Raw genomic sequence first — 23,054 nt, forward strand, 5'->3', positions numbered from 1 at the left:
ACTATTAAAAAGTCCACTCTCAGAATAATAGAGTTGTGAAATCGAATCCTGAAAGCACCAGTAAAATCCCAGAACAACCATTAATAAAAATGGAATCTGTCTTATTTGGTCATGGTAAATCAGCAGCACTAATGTTATTCCCTGCATAGCATAAAAATACCCTTAGTTACAAAACAGTAAACTCACTGATGTTTTTTCACACAAATGTTAGTGGAAATCTGGAACTTGTTCCCCCAAAAGGCTGTGGATGATGAGTCAAATGAAATTTTCAAGACTGCAATTGATAGATTTCTGTTAGGTAAAGGTATCAAGGCATATGGAACAACGGTGGGTAAATGAAGTTAAGGTACACGTCACCCATCATCTAACTGAATCACAGAACAGGCTTGAAGGGCTGAACGGCCTACTCCTGTTCCTATGTCTCACGATGAGCAATGCAACAGATCTACTAGTATACATAGATATTACAAGTCTTACATCTGTGTGCATTTCCTGTCTACAAAACCATGCTTCCTGTTGACATGTTTTGTCATATTTTTGCATCAACTTTTCATTATAAATTCCTATATCCACATTTATAATGGAAACTGCCGACATAAACTTGTCACACTGCAATGACATCATCCTGTCAGTAGCGTCTCAGTGTTGCATCTCCCAGCTCCTTAGCCTATACTGCAGAAATACTCCTATGCTCCAGCCAACTCTACTTCTCTGCTTCCCAAAGTGCCTAAATTTTACTATAAAATCAACATGTTACATGAAAATAAGGCTAGAATGTATGATTTTAAAATGGGGACAATTACATCTGAATGTCCTGGTCAAATTATCCCCTGCCCTATAAACCCACTTCACCTGAAGACTACACTTGGTTTGACTACCTTTGTGCAATGCCGTGGGAGATCAATTATTATATACATATATATGCAAATACACACGTAAAAGAAATTAAGGACTGAGCAGGAGCAAGCGTCAGTCTATTTCCTACATTTTAATAGTTCTATAAACTTGACTTTGCCCTTAATCTTGGCACTATTCATTTAAATTGTTTAGACACCTAGCTTCTAACAATAAACATTTAGTTATATCAGAGACTGGATTGCCTCACACCATGATTACAGCAGTTACATGCATGAATACAAGTGTAACTGAATGCATTAAGTTTGACCACTCAAGTAATCCTCAATCCTTTGAAGCCTACATATCACTTTATTTGCACTACATTTGTTCTATCTGATCTAACTTGAAAACAGATACATCGAATACAGATACAATTGCATCCTTCTAAATACAACTTAAAATTCGGAACACTTTACATAATTATTGTATTATGATATTTATAATGATTCAAACCACAGAAAAACAAATTTCTAAATGAGCATATCAATCATTCCCTATCGTGGGCATCACAATACTGTTTTCAATTATCATTAATGTCCTTCTTCCAGCACTAACAGTTGCAACCATGTACAACACCAATTTCATTTTAACAAGTGAAAATTGTAGGTAGTGCAAGTTAGGTAAAATAGAAAATTTAAGAGTCATATTTGTACGGAAAAGGTTTAAGGGGTTCAGTTGACCTTCATAAACCACTCAAAATGTGCTCTTGCAGTACAGCCTTATAACTCATTACAAAGCATCCACTACTTTCCAAAGTGTACCTTTCCTTATTAAAAATTTTACAAGGCTTCTCATTAGTTTACTAAATATAGGATTGTCAATTAAATTGTATATAACAAGCAGTATCCAGTTTATACAATAAGTAGAGGTCAAAACTTTCATGGTCCCATGACTTCTAAGACCAATAGAAAATATTCCTTAGCAGTTTAGCAGACCAGAAAAATAATGCTATGTTCAAACTGCTTTTGATGGCCACACAATATGTGTGTAAAATAGAAATGGGGAAAATATAAAAACTTAAGTGTTTTAAATATTGGATGCCCCAAGTCAATGGCACAAGACTTCAAAGAACGAACATCTTTTGTACCCAACAATTCCTCAGGGATCCTGCACAGTGGCGCTCAATAGGAATATGTCTCCAGTTAGTTTTCCTAAAGTTCCAATTGACTTCCACAGAGAATGGAATTGGGACTCAAGTTAGCCTTTCCTAGGGCATTGCATCTTCAATATGAATTTAAAACTGAAGTTAATGTGCACCTTAAACAGAAAAACAGACTGTCCAGTGCTGCACTAAACCACAATGACTAGTGAGGTCTCAAGTTCAATTCCAAGTCAGTACTGAATTAACCAGCCTCAGACAGGCCTGGGTGTTATAGTTGGGCTCAGCAAATCTGCACTTAAGAGTGTGGAGGAAAATCAACCAAGGTTACTGATTTTTCTGCTTTTCAGTGATGCCCTCCTGTAAAGTGCACGTGGAGATAGGCGAGGAGAGAGATCAGACTCGGCTGTGATGCCGTCCACAGTAAAGCTGACTACTGATATTCGCTGGCTAGGTTCAGACGCGAGGTATTACATGGTTGTCAGCACCGATGGAACCACGCACCAGAAGTCAATGGCTTCAGAAGAAAATTAGGGGGAAATATTTAAAAACCATAGCTTAAAAGTTCATGCACTGTGCTCTATCAATTAAAAGTCTGAATAAATATAAACATGGATTGTGTAAAAAAAATGGATCCAAGTGACCTTTGAGGAAGTGGAAAAAACATGGGATGAAATTAAACTAAGTAATGATTTATCAGGCTCTCTAGTTACCATAACACCCCCAAAACCTTGTTTCTGCATTTATTTAACTTTCTATAAACAGACACAAGGTATGTCACCAACGTCATTTCAGACTTTGACTAGCACTACGAAATCCAAATTCTAAAGGTGCCATGTAACTTGGAAGATAATCAAGCATTAAGATATTGCAAAACACGGACACAAACCACAAATGTGTAGAGAAACTGTCAACGTATGCCAAAAAGTAAAACTTACATAAAACGTTTTGCAATAGTCATGGAGAAATTAAAAGTGCCATAATTAAGTACATAAGAAATAGGAGCAGGAGTAGGCCATACGGACCCTCGAGCCTGCTCTGCCATTCAATTAAGGTCATGGCTGATCTCCTACCTCAACTCCACTTTCCCGCCCTATCTCCATATCCCTTGATTCCATTAGTGTCCAAAAATCTATCGATCTCAATCTTGAATATACTCAACGACTAAGCATCCACAGCCCTCTGTGGTAGAGAATTCCAAAGATTCACAACCCTCAGTGAAGAAATTTTTCCTCATCTCAGTTCTAAATGGGCCACCTTATCTGGAAATTATGACCCCTAGTTCTAGACTCTCCAGCTAGGGGAAAACAGCCTCAACATCTACCATGTCAAGCCCTCTAAGAATTTTATACATTTCAATGAGATCACTTCTCATTCTTCTAAATTCCAGAGAGTAGAGGGCCATTTTATTCGATCTCTCCTCAATAGGACAACCCTCTCATCCTAGGAATCAATCTAGTGAACCTTCGTTGCAGCCCGTCCAAGGCAAGTATATCCTCCTTTAGGTAAGGAGACAAACTGAAAACAGTACTCCAGGTGTGGTCTCATCAGAGCCCTATATAATTGCAGCAAGACTTCCTAACTCATACTCCAATCCCCTTGCAATAAAGGCTAACATACCATTTGCCTTCCTGACTGCTTGCTGTACCTGCATGTTAACTTTGTGACTCGTGTACAAGGACACCCAAATCCCTCTGAATACCAACATTTCTTAGTCTCTCACTTTTTAAAAAAATGTTCTGCTTTTCTAGTCTTCCTACCAAATTGGATAATTTCACATTTCCCCACATTATACTCCATCTGTCACCTTCTCACCCACTCACTTAACCTGTCTATAGCCCATGCAGTCTCTTTGCATCCTCCTCACAGCTTACTTTCCCACCTAGCTTTGTATTGTCAGCAAACTTGGAAACATTACACTCTGTCCCCTCATCTATGTCATTGATACATATTGTAAACAGCAGAGGCCCAAGCACCTTGCGGCACCCCACTAGTTACAACCTGCCAAAATAAAAACGCCGCGTTTATTCCTACTCTGTTTTCTGTACGTTAACCAATAATCAATCCATGCTAATATATTACCCCCAATCCCATGAGCCCTAATCTTCTGTAACAACCTCGTGTGTGGCACCATATTGAATGTCTTTTGAAAATTCAAATATACTACCATCCACTGGTTCCCCCACATCTACCCTTCTAGCTACATCCTCAAAAATCTCCAATAGATTTGTCAAACATGATTTACCTTCAATAAATCCATGCTGACTCTGCCTAATCATATTATGATTTTCTAAGTGCCCTGTCACTACATCCTTAATAATAGATTCTAGCATTTTCCCTACTACTGATGTCAGCCTAACTGGCTTGTAGTTGCCTGTTTTCTCTCTCTTCCCTCCTTTCTTGAATCGTGGGGTGACATTTGCTACCTTCCAAACTACCGGGGATCTAGGGAATTCTGGAAGATCAAAACCAATGCATCCACTATCTCTGCAGCCACCTCTTTTAGAACCCTACGATGTAGGCCATCAGGTCCATGGGATTTGTCAGCTTTTAGTCTCATTAATTTCTCCAGTACTTTTTCTTTACTAATCTTCATTACTTTAAGTTCCTCACTCATTAGGTCCTTGGTTCCCCACTATTTCTGGTGTGTTTTTTGTATCTTCTACTGTGAAGACAGATACAAAATATTTGTTTATCGCCTCTCCCATTTCCTTATTCCCCATTATAATTTCTCTTGTCTCTGCCTCTAAGGGCCCCATGTTTACTTTCGCTAATCTCTTCCTTTTTACATACTTGTAGAAGCTCTTACAATTTTATATTTCTTGTCAGTTTACTCTCATATTTAATTTTCTCCCTCTATCAATTTCTTGGTCATCCTTTGCTGATTTCTAAAACCCTCCCAATCCACAGGCTTACTACATTTTTAGCAATATTGTAGCCTCTTCTTTTAATCTAATACTATCCTTAACTTCTCCAGTTAGCCACAGTTGGATCGCTTTTCCTGTGGAGTTTTTATTCCTCAAGGGAATGTACATTCGTTGAGAATTATGAATTATTTCTTTAAATGCTCGACCTTGTTTATTTACAGTCGTATCTTCTAATCTAATTTCCCAATCTACCTTAGCCAACTCACCCCTCATACCTACGTAATTGGCTTTGTTTAAGTTTAAGACCCTAGTTTCAGACTTAACTACATCACTCTCAAACTCAATATGAAATTCTATCATATTATGATCACTCTTCCCAGAGGATCCTTAACTATAAGATTACTAATTAACCCTGTCTCATTACACAAGACAAGATCTAAAATAGCCTGTTCCCTTGTTGGTTCCTCGAAATATTGTTCTAGAAAACTGCCTCGAATGAATTCCATGAACTCATCCTCCAAACTACTTTTGCCAATTTGGTTTGCCCAGTCTATATGAAGATTAATGTCCCAGATTATTGCATTAGCCTTATTACATGCTCCTCCTGATTTATATTCTGTCCAACACCAACTACAGTTCGGGTGCCTATAAACTACGCCCACCAGTGTTTTCTGCCCCTTGTTATTTCTCAGCTCCACCCATACTGATTCTACATCCTGATTTTGAGCTAAAATCCCCTCTCACTACTGCCACACTCATCCTTTATTATCTGGGCTACCCACCTCCCACCACCACCACCACCACCACCACCCCCTTTTCCATTTTGCTATCATTTCTAAGTCAAGTACCCTGGAATATTTAGTTCCCAACCTTGACCTTCCTGCAACCACGTCTCAGTAACGGCTACTAGATCAAACCCATTTATCTCTAGTTGCGCCATTAATTCATCTATCTTGATACGAATGCTTCATGCATTCAGATATAGTGCCTTTAATTTGAACTTTTTACTATTTGTCCCTGATGTGACCTTAGTCACTAATGCCCTATAACCTTTGTTAAACACTCTGTCCCTTCTTGACACACAGTGCTTGTTTTTATCCAAATCGCCACTCTGCTCCACAGCCTTGTTTTTTCTCTTTAGACTGATAAATCTACCCTTACCTGAACCCCACCCCCCCCACCCCTCCATCTTATTAATTTAAAGTCCTATCTACTGCCCTAGTCATTCAATTTGCCAGGGCACTGGTCCCAGCCTGTCACAATGGAACAGCTCTGTCTTTCCCCATTACTGGTGCCAGTGCCCCATGAATTGAAACCCCTGCTTCCACACCACTCTTTCAGCCACGCATTTAACCATCTAATCTGTTTGTGCCTACCTTTGAGGTTCTGCTTTTTAATTTGGACCCTAGCTCTTCAAACTCTCTCCATAAAACCTCATTCCTAGTTCTACCTATGTCGTTGGTTCCTACATGGGCCACGTTTATTGGACCCTCCCCCTCCTGCTTTAAGTTGCAATACACATGATGCAATGCATTACTTTAAAGATGCAAGATAATTCTCCTCCTCTCCTACCATCCCAAAAAAGGTGTTTTTTCAACAGTCTGTATAAAACCAGCATAAGAAAAATCTTCTAGAATTACAAAAAACATGTTTTGGAAAGCAACTGCTTAAAATTCATTAAGAATGTCTCTCATGTACACTTCTGAATAGAAATGGATACCAAGTTGCCTAGACGTCCAATACAACTAAAATAAAACCTTTAAAGTTTCAAACAAACAAGACTGTTACGTAAAAAAATCAAAACAAAGCCACCTTTTCACTCAAACGGGTCAGTGTAATAAATCTTTTCACATTAGATTTGGCATTAAGCTTGTAAACAGTGAATCTGATTAGAGTTAAACAACCCCTCATTCCTCTACATCCTTTCCCTCTTTTAATTTTCTGTTAAAAAAAATTACATCATGTAACACTGGTAGTAGGATGATCAAGTTTTGTTTCCATAACTACTTATGAAAGTATACAAGGCAAACAAAAAAAAAATTCTGTGCACCCCACTTTCCTTATGGCTTGAGCTGTGGTGGCAGTGGCCCAAGAGTGAAGTAACTGGTGCAAGCATGGACAATCAACAAAGACTTGCTCATTTCAAGCGATCCAGCTGGCTGGTGCGCCCAGATCAACGTGAGCACACAGTGGAACCACTGCTGTTTTGGAGGAATGAAAGAGAAAAAAAGGATCACTGAACTCAGCCACATCAGGTACTATGTTGGAAACCCAGAAATAGTGAAGCAAAGATTTCCTCATGTAGGAACTGTCCATAACACTCGAGTGATGTTTCAATTTAGTGTTACTTATGAACGTGTTGATCACATACTGGTCAGAGTTTGTTTCAATCTAACCTGTAACCAACATCTTAATCCAGCTGTAACAGAATTAAGGGAGAATAACATACATTTCACACTTCAAATTCTGTTGACAGCCTTTTTGGGCTTCTCCAGTTTTGTGTGTGAGTCCTTGTCTAGGCATATCACCCCTGAAATCAGAGTCATTGCCAAAATCAGATTAAATATCAATCCTTAATACTACAACATTAAAAGAAAAAGAAACTAGATTTCACAAATTATAAAAATTTGATTCAATTCCGTTGGAATAAATATGGTTACGACTCCACACACACGAGACAACCCTTGGAAAATGGCACAGAAATTAAAAAGAATTACACAAACCTTATACACTTGTCCATATGTGCCATTTCCGACCACTTCAACCAATTCAAATATGCCCGCTGGGTCCTGAAAAGAATATATTTTTGAAATGTAATTATTATATGGTAAATCCCAAATCTGATCTAGCCGGATGATGGTGAAATGCAGCTGTTGCGCCCTATTTCCATGCACATGCCAATACATGCACAAACAAAGAAAGCTCTCAACTGTTTCTGCTCTTCCCATCAAAGCCCAACAAACTGCAAAAAAATCCTGACAACTGACTGATTTTTAACACAACAACCTTACTCATCCGTGCAAATTAATCTTAAAGCTTGCATAAACGTGTTCGTTGTTTGTCTCTTAGAGTTCACATTGTCTTTCTGTTAAACTGCTTTTTTCCCCTTCAAGCCAAGCCTATACTCACCCGCAAAGAGGAGAGATCTATCTCCACTAGACTTTTAGCAGGAGAGTCGTTCGCCATTTTCGTTAAATTTGTGGAATTTTTTCTTCTTCACTGTCCTTTTCGGGTGGGATTGGTGCATTTAGGATTGCATAGGAGCTTTGGGAAGTTGCTTCCTTCTCTTCTTTATACCATGTTCAGGTGGCAGCAGCTGCTGCTCCCAGCTCGCTCTCCCTCCCTCAGACACACAAACACAGGAAACCGCTCCGCTCACTGTCTGTGACTGGACTGACTGACTTGCACGAGAGCGAGTCTCCGCTCTGCACCGCGCGCCTCCGCCCTCCGCCCCGCCCCGCCCCGGGAGGCACGCGACCGGACGCAGAAGCGAGCGCGCACCGCACCCAGGAGACGAGCCAGACCTGATGGTCAGTCAGGGTGCGGCATCTATTAGCAGAGCTGCTGTTGTCCTTCCTCCAATCTGTGCACGGTGCCACGAGCACGCAAAGCTCCCAGTCACCGGGACACATCGGACTTTTTTTTTCACTGCCAGGTTTCACCCGCCGCCAGTAATAAACTATGTTAAGTATGATTCCAGTGCAAACAAAGGCGGCGCGAGCACGCGCCCCCAGTGCACGCGCAGAGAAACTCGTGCAACGCGTCAAGCGCGCACCAGCGGAAAACACGCAAGCTTTTGGCTTCTGGGTAAGATCGTACTGCTGCTCCCCACCCCAACACACCGCTGAGACAGAGAGGCTTCTCCGCAAACCCAGACAAAAAGGTCATTCATATTCATAAAGGGGTGTGGTGATGGATGAAAAACATGAGTTTCCCCAAACTTTCCGATACATTTAATATTAAAATAAATATGCATTTGTAAATGTAACGCGAGCGTAAAAAGCTATGTGCGAATACTTAGGTAAAATAAGAGTTCGTTCGGTCAATAACCCAATGAAATGTAAATGTCGAAGGAAAATAACATATCCACAATAAAATTTGTGACACCGCTTGTATCAATAAGCATCTTGTAATATTGTGTATCGTACATCGGCAATCTCAAGAAGTTATACATTTGTCAGTCGATAGGCAATTAACGAAGCACAAAACGTTATAGGCGTTTTAGGAAAACAGTAATCCTTTCAGTAAAACGTGGAAAATGGCAATTGTGGTTTGATACATTGTAAGCAACTGCAAGAAATATGGGACAAGAACAACTGCGAGATCATTAACAAACAATGCATACATTCAGTGCAATTTTCGTGACAGTGTCATGCGCAGAATTTTAGTGAACATCTGTTAATTTAAATAGAAAATTACAATGCAAAGATTGCAAGAGAACGTCAGATCGGCAAAGAAGTTTGTTTTGTGCATAGCCCGTGCACAAGAGGTTGTAAGGGATATTTTGAAATTCCAAAATGAGACTAAGGAAACTTTGTTTTAAGTTTCAGCAACCAAAGCCGCCGCGTACACTTATTAGCGCCAACAACAGCACGTACATTGTATTCTACGAGTCCAACGCTGAATTGCTTCGAGAAGTCCAACGCTGAATTGTTTCGAGATGTAACTATTTACTACACATCATCGTGCGTTAGCATTTGGTTGGGACGCTAAGCTTAAAATTAAGATGACTAATATTTGGCTCACTATTTTAAGGTAAGAGTGTCGTTCGCGAGTTATGATTGTAACATCCGAAGTTGACACATAAAAATGATGACTCATTCAATGAAAACCAGCATTTCACCAAACGTCAACATGAGAACATCTGCAAGAAATTTGTTGTCCAGCAATTAATCACACTATAATGCAACTGGAATGACTTCATACAACAGCCTTATGAAATATTTGCCGGGACTGTACAATGAGGAGATGCGATCATTCCTAGAAACCCGAAGGGAAGGTAGCATGCTGTTACTGTCCATCGAAAACACATTTGAAAGCTTTTTTTTGTTTTACAGTTACAAGTTATACATGCCAGAATGTGTTCATTGAATGCCAGATATTAAATGTCGCAAGTAGATGTAAAGTGCGTTACATAGATATGTATGAATTTATGCTGGGATAGAATGGGAACTTGCCATCAACATACCTAAAAGACCTGCAGCTGAAGAAGTTGACAGCACGGATAGCCCGTGATAGTTAAGTAATGAACTACATGTCATAGGTAGTGAGAAGACCAACCAAATATTGGAAAAGTATATTCAAATGGCTAAACCCGATGAGCAGTGCTACAAAAAGGTGCAGGAGCGCCATACGAAGTGGGGAGTGTGCAAACTTCACCTGGGACACACTTCCAAGGAAAAATTCAATGGTAAATCTGAGGAGTGAGGTGGCGAGCTGGGACATCACCTACTATGGTGTACAAAGATGCATTTATATTATTTTCTGATGAATTTCTGTGCATTTCGAGGTAAGGATTTTATTGCTCTAGAATTCAATGCTTATCCATCATCAGCTTCAAGCATTCTCAAATGAGTTAGAATACAATTGGACACGGAGTACAACACCTTCATCCCAAAATGGGACTTAACCACAGTCCCAGAAAAGTACATTTTACTATATCAGTGCGATTTTTTTACACTTCCCGTAACAATCGTTCCTATTGTGCCTCTGAGTGAGATTGACAATTAATTTGAAATTTGAAATTTGGGAGAGTTATTTTTTGCTGTGGGCTCACATCCACTGGGAATTGAATTGGGACTGCCCGAATTAATTTGCTTTTGGATTCTGGCTACCACTTCAGCTGGAATCAGCACAGAACAGGAATTGATCCCGGGACCTTCTGGTCTGCATGGTTCAATTATGCACATCCTTTAACAATAAGCCATTATGGGAGAACCTCAACTGTATATAGTATGTCTTTATTATAACAGTAAAATGTAAAAGATGTTCCAAACACAATGTTCTATAGTGATTATGAAAGTATATGCTATTGAGTTAATGGATGGAAAGTAGTGAGTAGCATCCCCATGCTTTACTGATATATGGGGTAAGGCTCCCATGGTAATCCACATTCATTAAATCACCCCAGTAAGTTTTTGCCCAATTTTTCCTACTTCCTCTTAAGTTATGAAGGTGATTCTATGGTCCTAGCAGTCTTTGTATGAGTACCATTAGTGGGTATCTATAGGCTATTTGACCATGGGGCACAGTGCAACTAAGCTCAATACTGTCCTCACCTGATGATATACACACTTTACAAAACGATCACTAGATAACCTCTAGGAGCAACATATCTGGCTTATTTTTCCCTTCCTTAGCTTAGAGGCTCCAAGACTACCTTATAATGTCTCACCTAGTTTGTGGCTGTGATCAGCTGTCCATCTGGACAGACCAGGATAAAATTTTGCCCCTTCCCGGCTTCTATGAATTGATGACATAATATGAAGCGACAGTGTCATTTTTAAAACAATTGGGCTGTTTGATTTGACATCTTTTCAAGGAGTTCATAAAATTAAATCTCTTTGAATTGAAGTAAAATAAAAGGATATGTCACAGAGTAATAGTTCGTAGGGAAATAAAATACTGTAATGTGAGATTAAAGGCACACCTCATGAGTTTTTTTCTCAAAGTATCAGTTATTTCTGTGGATCATATTTGTACCGCATGTTACCAAAATTGCTTTTTTATTGGCTCGGGACAATTGTGCTTCTGATAATCCTTTTTAGTATGGGAAAGTATTAGCTTCTGCACTTGGCAGCATTGCTGAGATCATACATTGAGATGTGTAGAGTAATTGCTTTTCAAAAAAGAAGTGAAGCTTTGTGCTCATTACTGTGAGGGATGTTAGTACTGGGGATTCAACATTTGCCTAGTTCAGACATCCAATGTCAGGTCAGGTATAGCACAGCCAGCTGCAGAATAACGTTCACTCTACACCAACAATATACCATAACTTCAACTTCAGCTTCAGGAGAGCATCCTCTACTGTAATATGTAGCTGTTCATTAGACTGGAGAAGCTGAGGCTGTTCTCCTTAGAGCAGAGAAGGTTGAGAGGAGATTTGATAGAGGTGTTCAAAATTATGAGGGGTCTAGACAGTGTAGATAGAGAGAAACTGTTCCCATTGGTGGAAGGGTCAAGAACCAGAGGACACAGATTTAAGGTGATTGGCAAAAGAACCAAAGGCGACATGAGGAAAAACTTTTTTACACAGCGAGTGGTTTATGATCTGGAATGCATTGACAGAGGGGGTGGCGGAGGCAGATTCAATCGTGGCTTTCAAAACGGAATTGGATAAGAAGCGAATTGGATTGAAGAGAAAAAAATTGCAGGGCTATGGGGAAGGGGAGGGGGAGTGGGACTAGCTGGATTGCTCTTGCACGGCACGGGCTTGATGGGCCAAATGGCCTCCTTCTGTGCTGTAACCATTCTCTGATTCTATGATTCATCAAAGTGAAGTTAAGTTGAATATAGGAAATAGAAGAAAAGATCATTGATATGTCAATTATGAATAAACATTATAAAGACCAATGTGGTTTGAAATGTTCATTACTGCACTTATATATTAATGACTGCTTTGGTTAAAAAAAAGTTCAATTATTTCCTTTAGTTACAAAATGTTCCACCTAATTATAGCCTTGAGTTTTGATAATACAGGTAAACAAGGACAGACTTCCAGAGTGTAATTGCTTGTGTGACAAAATACTGGCATGTCAGTATCCTAGTCAACATAAAACTCAGTGCAGTCAAAATGAGCAAGGCAAACTATAGGGTTGCTAACTGCTTGAAGCTGAAATCACTCTGGAGTTGATCTAGTTGTTGGAATTAAGTCATTTTTAAAGCATTATGCTACAACCTTCATTTTATCTCTGCAATCCTTTGGAACTGAGCCTGCAGGTGTATTATTTTGATGTTCGAACTGGGAGATTGGATTTTCCACAGGGGCATGATCTCTGCCAGAAGTGTGGAGGTGGACTTCTGACTGTCCAACGTAAGCATTGACCCCACTGCAATTTCTGGGGCCAGTGTGATTTGCATAATTCAGACAAGCTCCAGATGTTGAAAACCCCTGTCATTTGGGACCAGGGTATAGCGAGTTGCATCAAGATGTAAAGGCCTGCAGCAGCTTAAAGGAGCCACAGCACCAAACTTAATTTTGGTTGAACCAAAGCAATTTCTTTATCTCACAATACAAGAGAGGACTGCTGCAGGTCACAAAACCTGTGGATGCCAATGTTGAACTGCTGTTTCAGGTGGAAAGATCTGACAGAAGGAGGAGCCCAAGGAGAATTACAGCAGATATGTGGAAGGAGCTAGTGAGTAAGTGTGATTTCTAACATTTGACATGTGGCCACTCAGTGCTACAAAAAGTTTAATGACCTTACTGGATCAGGCAAGTAAAGGGAGCTAGCCATACCTTTCAAGAATGCACTCTACTAATCATGTTTGCTACTTACAGTTATTTTCCCCTCACTGTGTTAAAGTGCTTGAATAGCTTACTGTTAATGCAAACAAATTAGTGCAGTACCCTTTCTACCCCCAGACTTCATCTGGAAGTATTCCTTCACTCACAACCATATATGCATTCACCCTACAAAAAGCCTCATATAGAATCTAATTCCTTGTTCAGTCACCTGTTGTAACAGCCATTATGGGTCACCTCTTACCAGATTATTTTTGTTCTCTTTCATCCTCTTTCAAGGGAAAGAGAAGACAGGGAAGAGAGAAGGAGGTAGAGGGGAGGGTGGAGAGGAAAGAAGGGGAGGGAGAGAGGAAAAGGAGATGAGGAGAGTGGAAAGGGAGAGGAAGCAGAGGGTGGTGAGAGGAGGAGAGCAGAAGAGGGAAGAGGGCAGAAGACAGAGAGAAGGGAGGTGGAGGCTGTATACTGTTCATTCATATATTTTATGTAAAATGAATCAGTGGTTAATTTGAAGCTGTGTCTATTTTAATAGAGTGGATTTCAGTCCACCTTCCATTGAGGGGAGAATGTACATTGTGGCACTTTAGTTGTCAGTCTTGGCTCAATGGTAGCACTCTTCCCTCTAAATCAGAAGGCTGTGAGTTCAAGCCCCCCTCCAGAGACTTGAGCGCATAATTGAGGTAATATTGACAGAGTGCTGCATTGTCAGAGGTGCTATCTTTTGGATGAGATGTTAAATTGAGGCTTCGTCTACCCTCTCAGGTCAATATAAAATATCCTATGGCATTATTTGAAGTGCAGCAGACTTCTTCGAGTGGCCTGGCTAACATTTATCCTTCAACCAATATCACAAAAAATAGCTAATCTGGTCACTTATCTAATTCCTGTTTGTAGGATCTTGCTCTGTGCAAATTGACTGTCACGTTTCCCTACATATTAGTGATTACAATTCAAAACACTTAATTTGCTGTGAAGTGATTTAGGATGTCCTGAGGACATGAAAGGTGCTATATAAATGCAAGTACTTTCTTTGCTACATTTCAGTAGCTGGTTTAACACGGGTTATGCTATTACTTATCTAGATATTGGGCAGTAAAATTTACATTCCAGATTGCAGTGGACATGAGATCCACTTACAGGACTGGCCAGTGATGCCAAACCCAAGAGAATATCTAGTGCAAAAGCCTGAACATTGTGACAACACATCCACCAATCTCTTGTGAACAATGGCATGAGAAGATCCACTAGTATATAAATACAATTTTATATATTACATTTATTTCTAAACTTCTACAATGATATTAAAAACTTCCAAAATTCAAATTCAATCTCGATTTAATATCAGTCTACCATTGACTCTACTTTTCATCCATTTCTTTATTTTTAACCAACGTGCCATTTATTCCCAAAAACACCTAAATATATCACCACAATACTATATTCTCCAATACACAATATAATCTTCCTTTGCTTTTCAAAGAACATATCCTCTAACTAGTATAATATAAAAAAGACACCAGATGAGGTGCTGCAACTATTTGAAACAAAAATATATGTTTTTAAAATAAACTATAGATATGTAAATAATAATACATCTGACAGCGAGCTTAAGGCAGTAATTCAAACTTGCCGTTCTACTGGTATTCATGAACTATGACTGCAATTCATGGTTGAATTGTTGCTTTATTTCTTATTGCTAACAATGTATCCAATGCATGGCTTTTTAATAAGGGATATTGATGGTAACTTGTAACTCTTAAACAAAGATAGAGTTTGCAAATAGTAAAAAAGTAATAAAACTTTAAATCAATATAATAGTATATTGAAAGCATAAATGTACTCTAAGTTGGGAAGGGTTGAACAGAAAACCAGGTGCACATGTGAAAAAATAATCAGGAGATAATTTTTACCAACTACCGGGGAGCACATATGTATGATCCCAGTATATTAAAAAATGAAAATATGAGGAAACCTAAATGTGGACATGACCATCCCTAACCCGATCAAACCACATAAAATAAATAATATTCAGGCAGAATCAAAACACCATTGCAGGATGAGAAGATGAAACAATAAGGTGAAGATCGCTATAAATCTGAAAATAGACAAGAGTTGGACCTGTCACGTGTTCCAAAAGTAACTGTTTGAGCAGATGCACTGTACCACGTGGACAATGATTTTTGCTTTGATTAATATCCTTTATCCACAGGACAAATGGAGAGAGGGTCACAGAGTGGAGTACTACCCGTGCCTGTGTAATCACAGATACTAAAACAATGTTCTTTACAATCTTGTAGCAGTGAGTCAGGAATTGTAGTTGCCAATGGTCTGCAGAGCTGAATCCACCAAAATTTCCTGGGTCAGCACATTTGTATATCCACTGGAGGATTTCCAGTGCAAATCCTGTGTAAAATTGGAGTAGTGAGCAGCGTGAGCTTGGAAATTAGAGTGCAGCCTTTAAAAAGCCATCTGGCTGAAAATTGCAGCAGCAATTCTGGTGGAGCAGTGGGAAAATAACAAAATGTTTAGATCAGTTAGTTTACTGTCACATAGCTGTGCTGGATATCTCATCTGTGTTTTGTATCACTTTGCAAGAATGCCTACCACTGGAGAATCTGGCACAGACAGCCATAACAGGGACATAAGCATGCTAAGTCATGTCAGGCATCTGATGAACACATGCCCATCTTGCATCCTGGCTGATATTACAGAGATCTCCTGTGGCTGCCTGAAATGACCCAGTGTGGTGGCAGCTTGAAAGCCACAGACATAGCTGTGCAGGCAGATGACCAAGGCTACAACTCCCCTATTGCCTCTTTGGCATCTCTATTAAGGTCCTCATAGGCTCTGTGCTGCCTGTATCTTTTTTTGGAGGGGATAATATCTGGTTGAATGCTTCCTCATTAAATGCTACCTCACACTACTTTCCTCCATCTCCTCCTCCTCCTCCTCCGCGATAATGGCATACAATGGTGTGCCCATAGGAAAAGCCATGCCTGCTCTTGAGAAGCCCTCACTGTGAAGGGAGGGTCAAAATTTCCCACTGATCTAAGACTCTCAAAGGCAGTCAGAAGCAAGTCCAAGGTGATGTAGACTGAATGCAAAAACAAAATCACTTCTTAAAGTCATTCCTAGCTATAGTAATCACTACTCAAGCTTTCAACAATCTTCTCACTTCCATCAGTCTCAGCTGATCCTGGCAACAGCTGCACCTTATATTTTTTCATTATAACTTACTCCCTAGTGCAATGCAAGGGTAAAACTAGGAAATTTGGGGTTCCACCACTGGCTCTATATATATATATATATACATACATACACACACAATACATGTTAATAAGGTGGTTGGGGACTCGGCGGGCAGATCACAGGAAGGTCTATAAAGTGATTGGAAATTTGAGGGAATCAGTTTTGGGGGTAAAAAGCCAACAGAAACTGCTTCTGTCCCCATTTTTATACCCAGGAAAAATACTTGGCCCAATTTTAAATGGAGAAACACTGAAAACAGGAAGGAATTTCAGGGCCCAAATGTTCTTTCAATCTGCAGCACAATGCATCAGCAAATGTATAGGCCCATTTTATGTTATAGAGGCATGGTCAACCCTATAGTTTGTGAAGCTTTTTTTTAATTATATAGATGGATGAGCTGATGAGGCAATTCACATTGAAAAAAGTAATTGTATCATGAACATATCAGCAGGTTACTTGTGCACCATAACATCACAGTTGTTGCGCGCACTGTCTTTCAACAAGTGGCAGCATTGCCCCTTTAAATAGTACAGAACATACTGACCTCACTTTAATGACCACTTTTTACTGAACATAGGGAAAAGGTGAGTGCCTCTTCTCGCAAATTAAAGTGGAAAGGGTATTGTACACTATGAAGGTCTATTATTAGTATCCTACATGTATGTGATAAGGCAGCCCCAGAATTAAGGAGAATAGGCTGATATGTTAAGTCATCTGAAATTCAACTAGCACATGCCAACATTAGATTCTAACACAAGGCACAGAGGCAAATAGGACCTCTCCAAGTCAAGATTGGGCCCTTTGTTTCTAGCAATTACAAAAGAGATTCAAACAAAAAATGTTTGTTTCACATATGTTCAAGAATGTTTTTAAATGTTCTCTGTACATTTCTGGTAAGGTCCTATGCTCACAAATCCTCCAATAATGAAGCAACCCACACCAGCCTACAGCTGGACATGGACAACATGCAGGCTTGGACAGACAAGTGACAGGTAACATTCACACCACATAAGCGACCAGCTCAACAAAAAAAAGCCAACCACCTATCGCTGAACTTCAATAGTACCAACATACCATTTCCCCCCTCATCAACATATTGGGAGTCATAAGTGACCAGAAACTTAACTGGACCTGTGATACCAACACCATGGCTACAATAGCAGGACAAAGGCTGAGTACTCTGCGATGAGTGGCTCACCTACTGACCCCTCAAAGCCTCTCCACCATCTACAAGGTTCAAGTCAGGACTGTGAGGAAATACTTACAATTGACTGGATGGATGTAGCTACAACAATACTCAAGAAGCTCAACACTATCCAGGACAGTGCAGTTGGCTTTATTGGCACCCCTGCCATTAGTCTCAATTTCCACCCCTTCCACCACTAGCACTCTTGGGCTGCAGTATGTATGCTCTACAGGAGTCACTGCAGCAACTCACTAATGTTACTTTGACAGTACCTCCCTCTACCACTGAGAAGTACAAAAGCAGCAATCTCATGATGACAACACCATCACCTGCAAGTTCCCCTCCAAGGCACACACCAACCTGTCTTGACATATAAAAACATGTTACATCCACCACTGGCCTCTAAAGGGAGATACACCTGTTTCCTGGGTATGCTCATTTGCATATTCATTGGTGCAAAACTAGTGCAGACAACTGATCCAGCGGAAACTTCCATGCACTTTTAAATACACTGTTCAGCTTGCGCTATTCAGCAGAACACTGGGGGATAAAAAGGTAAAGTAGAAAATTGATTGACTCTTCATTTCTCTCTCAAATTACTACACTGCATGTTTAGCAATATTTTTATTACTCTTAGACAGAATTATGATTATTCAGTTGGCATCTATGCCCAGAGGACAGCAGGGCCTGGCACCAAGCCAGAATGCACAACTTCACTCATTCAGACCTTCAAGCTCTCCTGGGAGACACTGAAGGCAGCACGATCAGACTCCTGGGTGTGGGTGTGTAAGAACAGACAGGTCAAGGAAGATTCAAGCAAGAGCCCATGAAGATATGGTGTACATAGAATTTTAATTACACTGCCCAGCAACGAAACAGTTAAAACTAAAATGCTGAAATAACCTCTGCTTTGTGTAGCTACTGTAATCCTAGGTAATGTCTTTAAAAGAATTTAGTAAGAATGCTTTGTTGAGGTAAGTTTCTCATGGTCGACTAGCCTTATCTTAATCACTATAGTTCTGGACAATACCTGTCTCTTAAAGAAATTAGCCTTTTGATGATTAACTCATGGCTGATTGGCCTCGTCTCTTTCCAGTCTAAATTCATCCAGTTGACAATAACCAATCAACCTTATCTTCTCTGACCTTGTTATGTTGGAAAAACAATGTCACATTTCGAGGCTCCCGGTGCAAGGGTCGGGCTGGTACCGATTACAAGACCGGTATAAGTACAGGTGATTTTAAGAGGTCAGTAGGAACAAAAATGAAGGAAACACCAGATAGGCCAAGCATCTCTACTCAGAAGAGAATGGAGTAATTTCATTCTGTTCTTATAACTATGGCTTGAGTGTTGTAATTGTTTTAATTTGTGCTTGTTTGATCACCTCAATAAAGAACTCTTCACCAGCCATAAGGTGTCAGGGTTGGATTTATTACAGGTATCACCAAGTTACTCAGAATTATTACTTGCAGAGAGATGGCACTGACTGCCAACTCCCTCACTCCTAGGACTGCAGAACAGTGCCACAAGAAGTTCCACATCCTCAGCAGGGCAGGCAAGGTAACATACTGCAAACCTCTTGCTTTTCTTCCTTGTTCACCCTCTTAATATAACACTTCTACTACTAACCCTTCTCAATGCTCTCTGGTTAAAGGTACCTCCACCTCCCTATCCTGCACTATGACTATACAGCTCCCCTAACACACAACAACTGCCTTGCACAAACCCAAAACCCCTTCCTCCACTTTAACCCCTTCACAACCCTAGATCTCTTCACCTCTCCCATGGCACTTGCCATACAATTCTTAATTGCTAGCCTTACCCTCATTTACTTATAACCTTGCAGGAGAATTTGGCACACAATGCTCACCAAAGGCAAGCCATTGGAGGGGGACTTATCTAGCTTTAAACCTCTCATCTCCTTTGAGGACAAGGCCAGGCAGCTTTGGGGGAAGCATTCAGCTATTGCTATGGGAGATGCTGAAGTCGGAGGCATCTTGTCAACACCAGGTTACTGACTGAGCACCTGCACTGTCATCCTGGCATCCAAATGAAGCACCACACATATAGAACCTTCTACCCCCTTCTTTGTCACCTTCATCCCAAGGGTGTGATGCTAACCCATTCTATCTTTCTGCCCTCCCTTCCTGCAGATTCATCATAGTAGCACATGCCAGGCCTTTGGCCATCCCCCTCAGAGTACCATGCCAATGAAACATGGGAGGTGAGACCAGGCTACCCAGAAGCACTCTCCAGAGATGCAGCCATCAACGACTCCAGGGCAGGAGCCAGTTGCCATGGGATGAGGGCCACCTCAGTACTATGACCCTTCTGTGCAACATGCAGAGCCAATCATTTCACGCAGTCCTGGCCCTCAGGGTGGCACCTAGAAGAAGCATTAGAATATGTGCTCATAGGGAATGCCAAACTTCTTGAGTACCCCTGATGTTAGATGAAGGGATGTGGGGAGTCTGAAAATCAACTGGTGCTCTGACCCTCTGAGAAGCATTCAGAAGCAAGTGCAGGTGCCTATAAGCAGATTGCATAGAACACTTCAAAAAACATTTCTTACCTTCATAAATCTTCAATAAAAGATCTCTAGTCTTTTCTATTTCAGTAATTCCTCATTTCTGTCTTTAATAGCTGATCCTTACAGCTGCTGCCCTCATTGAAACAGGTGAGTTAACCCGAGTGGACTAGCAGGGCATATCCAGGAAACTCTCATCCACAGCACCATTGGTTCTCAGCAGCCATATGTAAAACTTAAATATTAGCCAGTGCAGACAGACCCCTAAACATGAGATGGTCGGACTGTTTACAGGAGTGACTAATACCATTGTAATGAAAATATCTAAGACAAGAACTTAAATTTGTAACATGATATCAAAGTCAAATGTTTAAAGTTGGCTGGGGTTGACTTTGGTCCTGATTTTTCCCTTCTTCACTTGTCTCTACACTGGACTTTCAGAGAAAACAGATATATACTAACTAGACTACTAACTAATTAAAATAATATCAGCTAGACTTGTTTGTAGCGATCATGTGGCTTTTTTAATGTTGCATTTGATTTCATGTCTAAACTTGTTGTCCCAATGTGGAATTACCACAACAGTGAAAACAGAAATGATTGCACTAATAATTTGCTATTAAATGATCTTATTAACAACTAATTTGTGTATTAACCACAAATAAAACAATCAATTTGCCATTTCGTCACAGTAGCAGCCCAACAGTCAGCGGTAAACCATGAAAGTATATAGGGTGGTTCTAATGTTATAATTGGGAGACAATACTAAAGAGATGGTTCTGGCTAATGTTTCCAACAGCAGAACTGCCTCCAAAATGGTAACTTAAATGGATAGCGGTTTACTATTAGAGGGACCTGTGCTTTATGGCTGCTGTCAATCTGAAAGGTTGAAGTGCTTACATACATCCATCAAGGCCAGCAATACGGTTTTCCAAAAGGGAAGGCAACAACACTTGGGAAATAACTGCAAACAGTGCATCTGAACTTTTGCACCATTTTTGATGTGTCTTTAGTGCAAAATTGCAGCAAGATTTTATTGCCAATAAATTGGGGTAGAAGCTCTTTCCTCCTGTTTTCTACCCCAAAATCGATCCCATGATTTTCCACATGATTTTTAGCCCTTCCTGTCATCCTTATTAACACATATTATAATGAGGACTTGTGGTGCTGCAGCCTGAATTTCCTGGTTTTACACTAAGGGTAAGTTAGAATGAAAAATATGCAGCACCGCTGTTGCTAGGGTCATAAGAACATAATAACAGGAGTAGGCCATTCAGCCACTCAAGAGATGTGGGTCCAGGCACTTGTGGCTAGACTTGATAATTTCCTCCTTCACCATCATCCTTCTTGTGTTCTTCACTCTCATAGTCGATAAGGAAGAAGTTCCTGTTCTCCTCCTCCTCAGCCCCCTGTTGCTGTGATGTATTTGCAGGAAAGGAGGGTACAAGCTAAGAATTGGTGAACAGAGCATCTTGTTATACATGCCACACAGTCACCCTGCTCAAAGGACTGAACCGGCTCTGTGCAAATATTTTAGAATTGAAGAGAGAGGTCGGACATTGGAGAGGTTCCTCCAAATCTCCAGATATTGACATGTCTTGAAGAACTCACAATGGACATAATGGAATGTCACTCTGTGGTCCCTATTGGAGAGAGGCATGCAAGGGTGATCCTGAATCTGCAGGCTGTGCCTCCTGATCTGGCTCATCTGTAGCCATTTCCTGAGAACATAAGAAATAGAAGCAGGAGTAGACCATATGGCCCCTCGAGCCTGCTCCGCCATTCAATAAGATCATGGCTGATCTTCTACCTCAACTCCACTTTCCCGCCCAATTCCCCCATATCCCTTGATAGAATCATAGAATGGTTACAGCACAGAAGGAGGCCATTCGGTCGGTCGAGCCTGTGCCGGCTCTCTGCAAGAGCAACCCAGCTAGTCCCAATCCCCCACCCTTTCCCTGTAGCCCTGCAATTTTTTTCCCTTCAAGTACTTATCCAATTCCCTTTTGAAAGCCACGATTGAATCTGCCTCCTTTCAGGCAGTGCATTCCAGATCATAACCACTCACTGCATTTATGAAAAAAAAAGCTTTTCCTCATGTCGTCTTTGGTTCTTTTGTGAATCACCTTAAATCTGTGTCCTCTGGTTCTCTACCCTTCTGCCAATGAGAACAATTTCCCTCTATCTACTCTGTCTAGACCCCTCATGATTTTGAACCCCAACAAATCTCCTCTCAACCTTCTCTGCTCTAAGGAGAACAACCCCAGCTTCTCCGGTCTATCCACATAACTGAAGTCCCTCATCCCTGGAACCATTCTAGTAAATCTCTTCTGCACCTTCTCTAAGGCCTTCACATCCTTCCTAAAGTGCGGTGCCCAGAATTGGACACAATACTACGGTTGTGGCGGAACCAGTGTTTTATAAAGGTTCATCATAACCTCCTTGCCTTTGCACTCTATGCCTTTATTTGTAAAGCCCAGGACCCTGTATGCTTTTTTAACCGCTTCCTCGACCTTCCCTGCCACCTTCAAAGACCTGTGAATATATACCCCCAGGTCTCTCTATTCCTGCACCCCCTTTAGAATTGTACCCTTTAATTTAAATTGCCTCACCTCTAGAGTCCAAAAATCTATCTATCTCAGCCTTGAATATACTCAAGGTCTCAACATCCACAGCCCTCTGACGTAGAGAATTCCAAAGATTCACAACTCCCTGAGTGAAGAAATTCCTCCTCATCTCAGTCTTAAATGGTCAAACCCTTATCCTGA

At 40.5% G+C, this 23,054-nt stretch overlaps 1 protein-coding gene across 4 annotated transcripts in view; it reads right to left on the minus strand.

The window, feature by feature from the left end:
- Positions 1–8,253, minus strand: part of LOC137322955 (mitogen-activated protein kinase kinase kinase kinase 4) — a 308,879-nt gene extending 300,626 nt beyond the window's left edge. For all 4 annotated transcript variants that reach the window (XM_067986215.1, XM_067986216.1, XM_067986214.1 and 1 more), the window contains exons 1-2: positions 7,993–8,253; positions 7,587–7,652 (exon numbers count right to left, since the gene is read on the minus strand). In XM_067986215.1, coding sequence (XP_067842316.1) covers positions 7,587–7,652; positions 7,993–8,049 — 123 coding nt within the window. In that variant the 5' untranslated portion in view covers positions 8,050–8,253. The remainder of the gene's footprint in view (positions 1–7,586; positions 7,653–7,992) is intronic.
- Between the last annotated feature and the right edge of the window lie 14,801 nt (positions 8,254–23,054).

The sequence above is a fragment of the Heptranchias perlo genome, chromosome 6 (genome assembly GCF_035084215.1).
Source record: "Heptranchias perlo isolate sHepPer1 chromosome 6, sHepPer1.hap1, whole genome shotgun sequence".
Classification (NCBI taxonomy): domain Eukaryota; kingdom Metazoa; phylum Chordata; class Chondrichthyes; order Hexanchiformes; family Hexanchidae; genus Heptranchias; species Heptranchias perlo.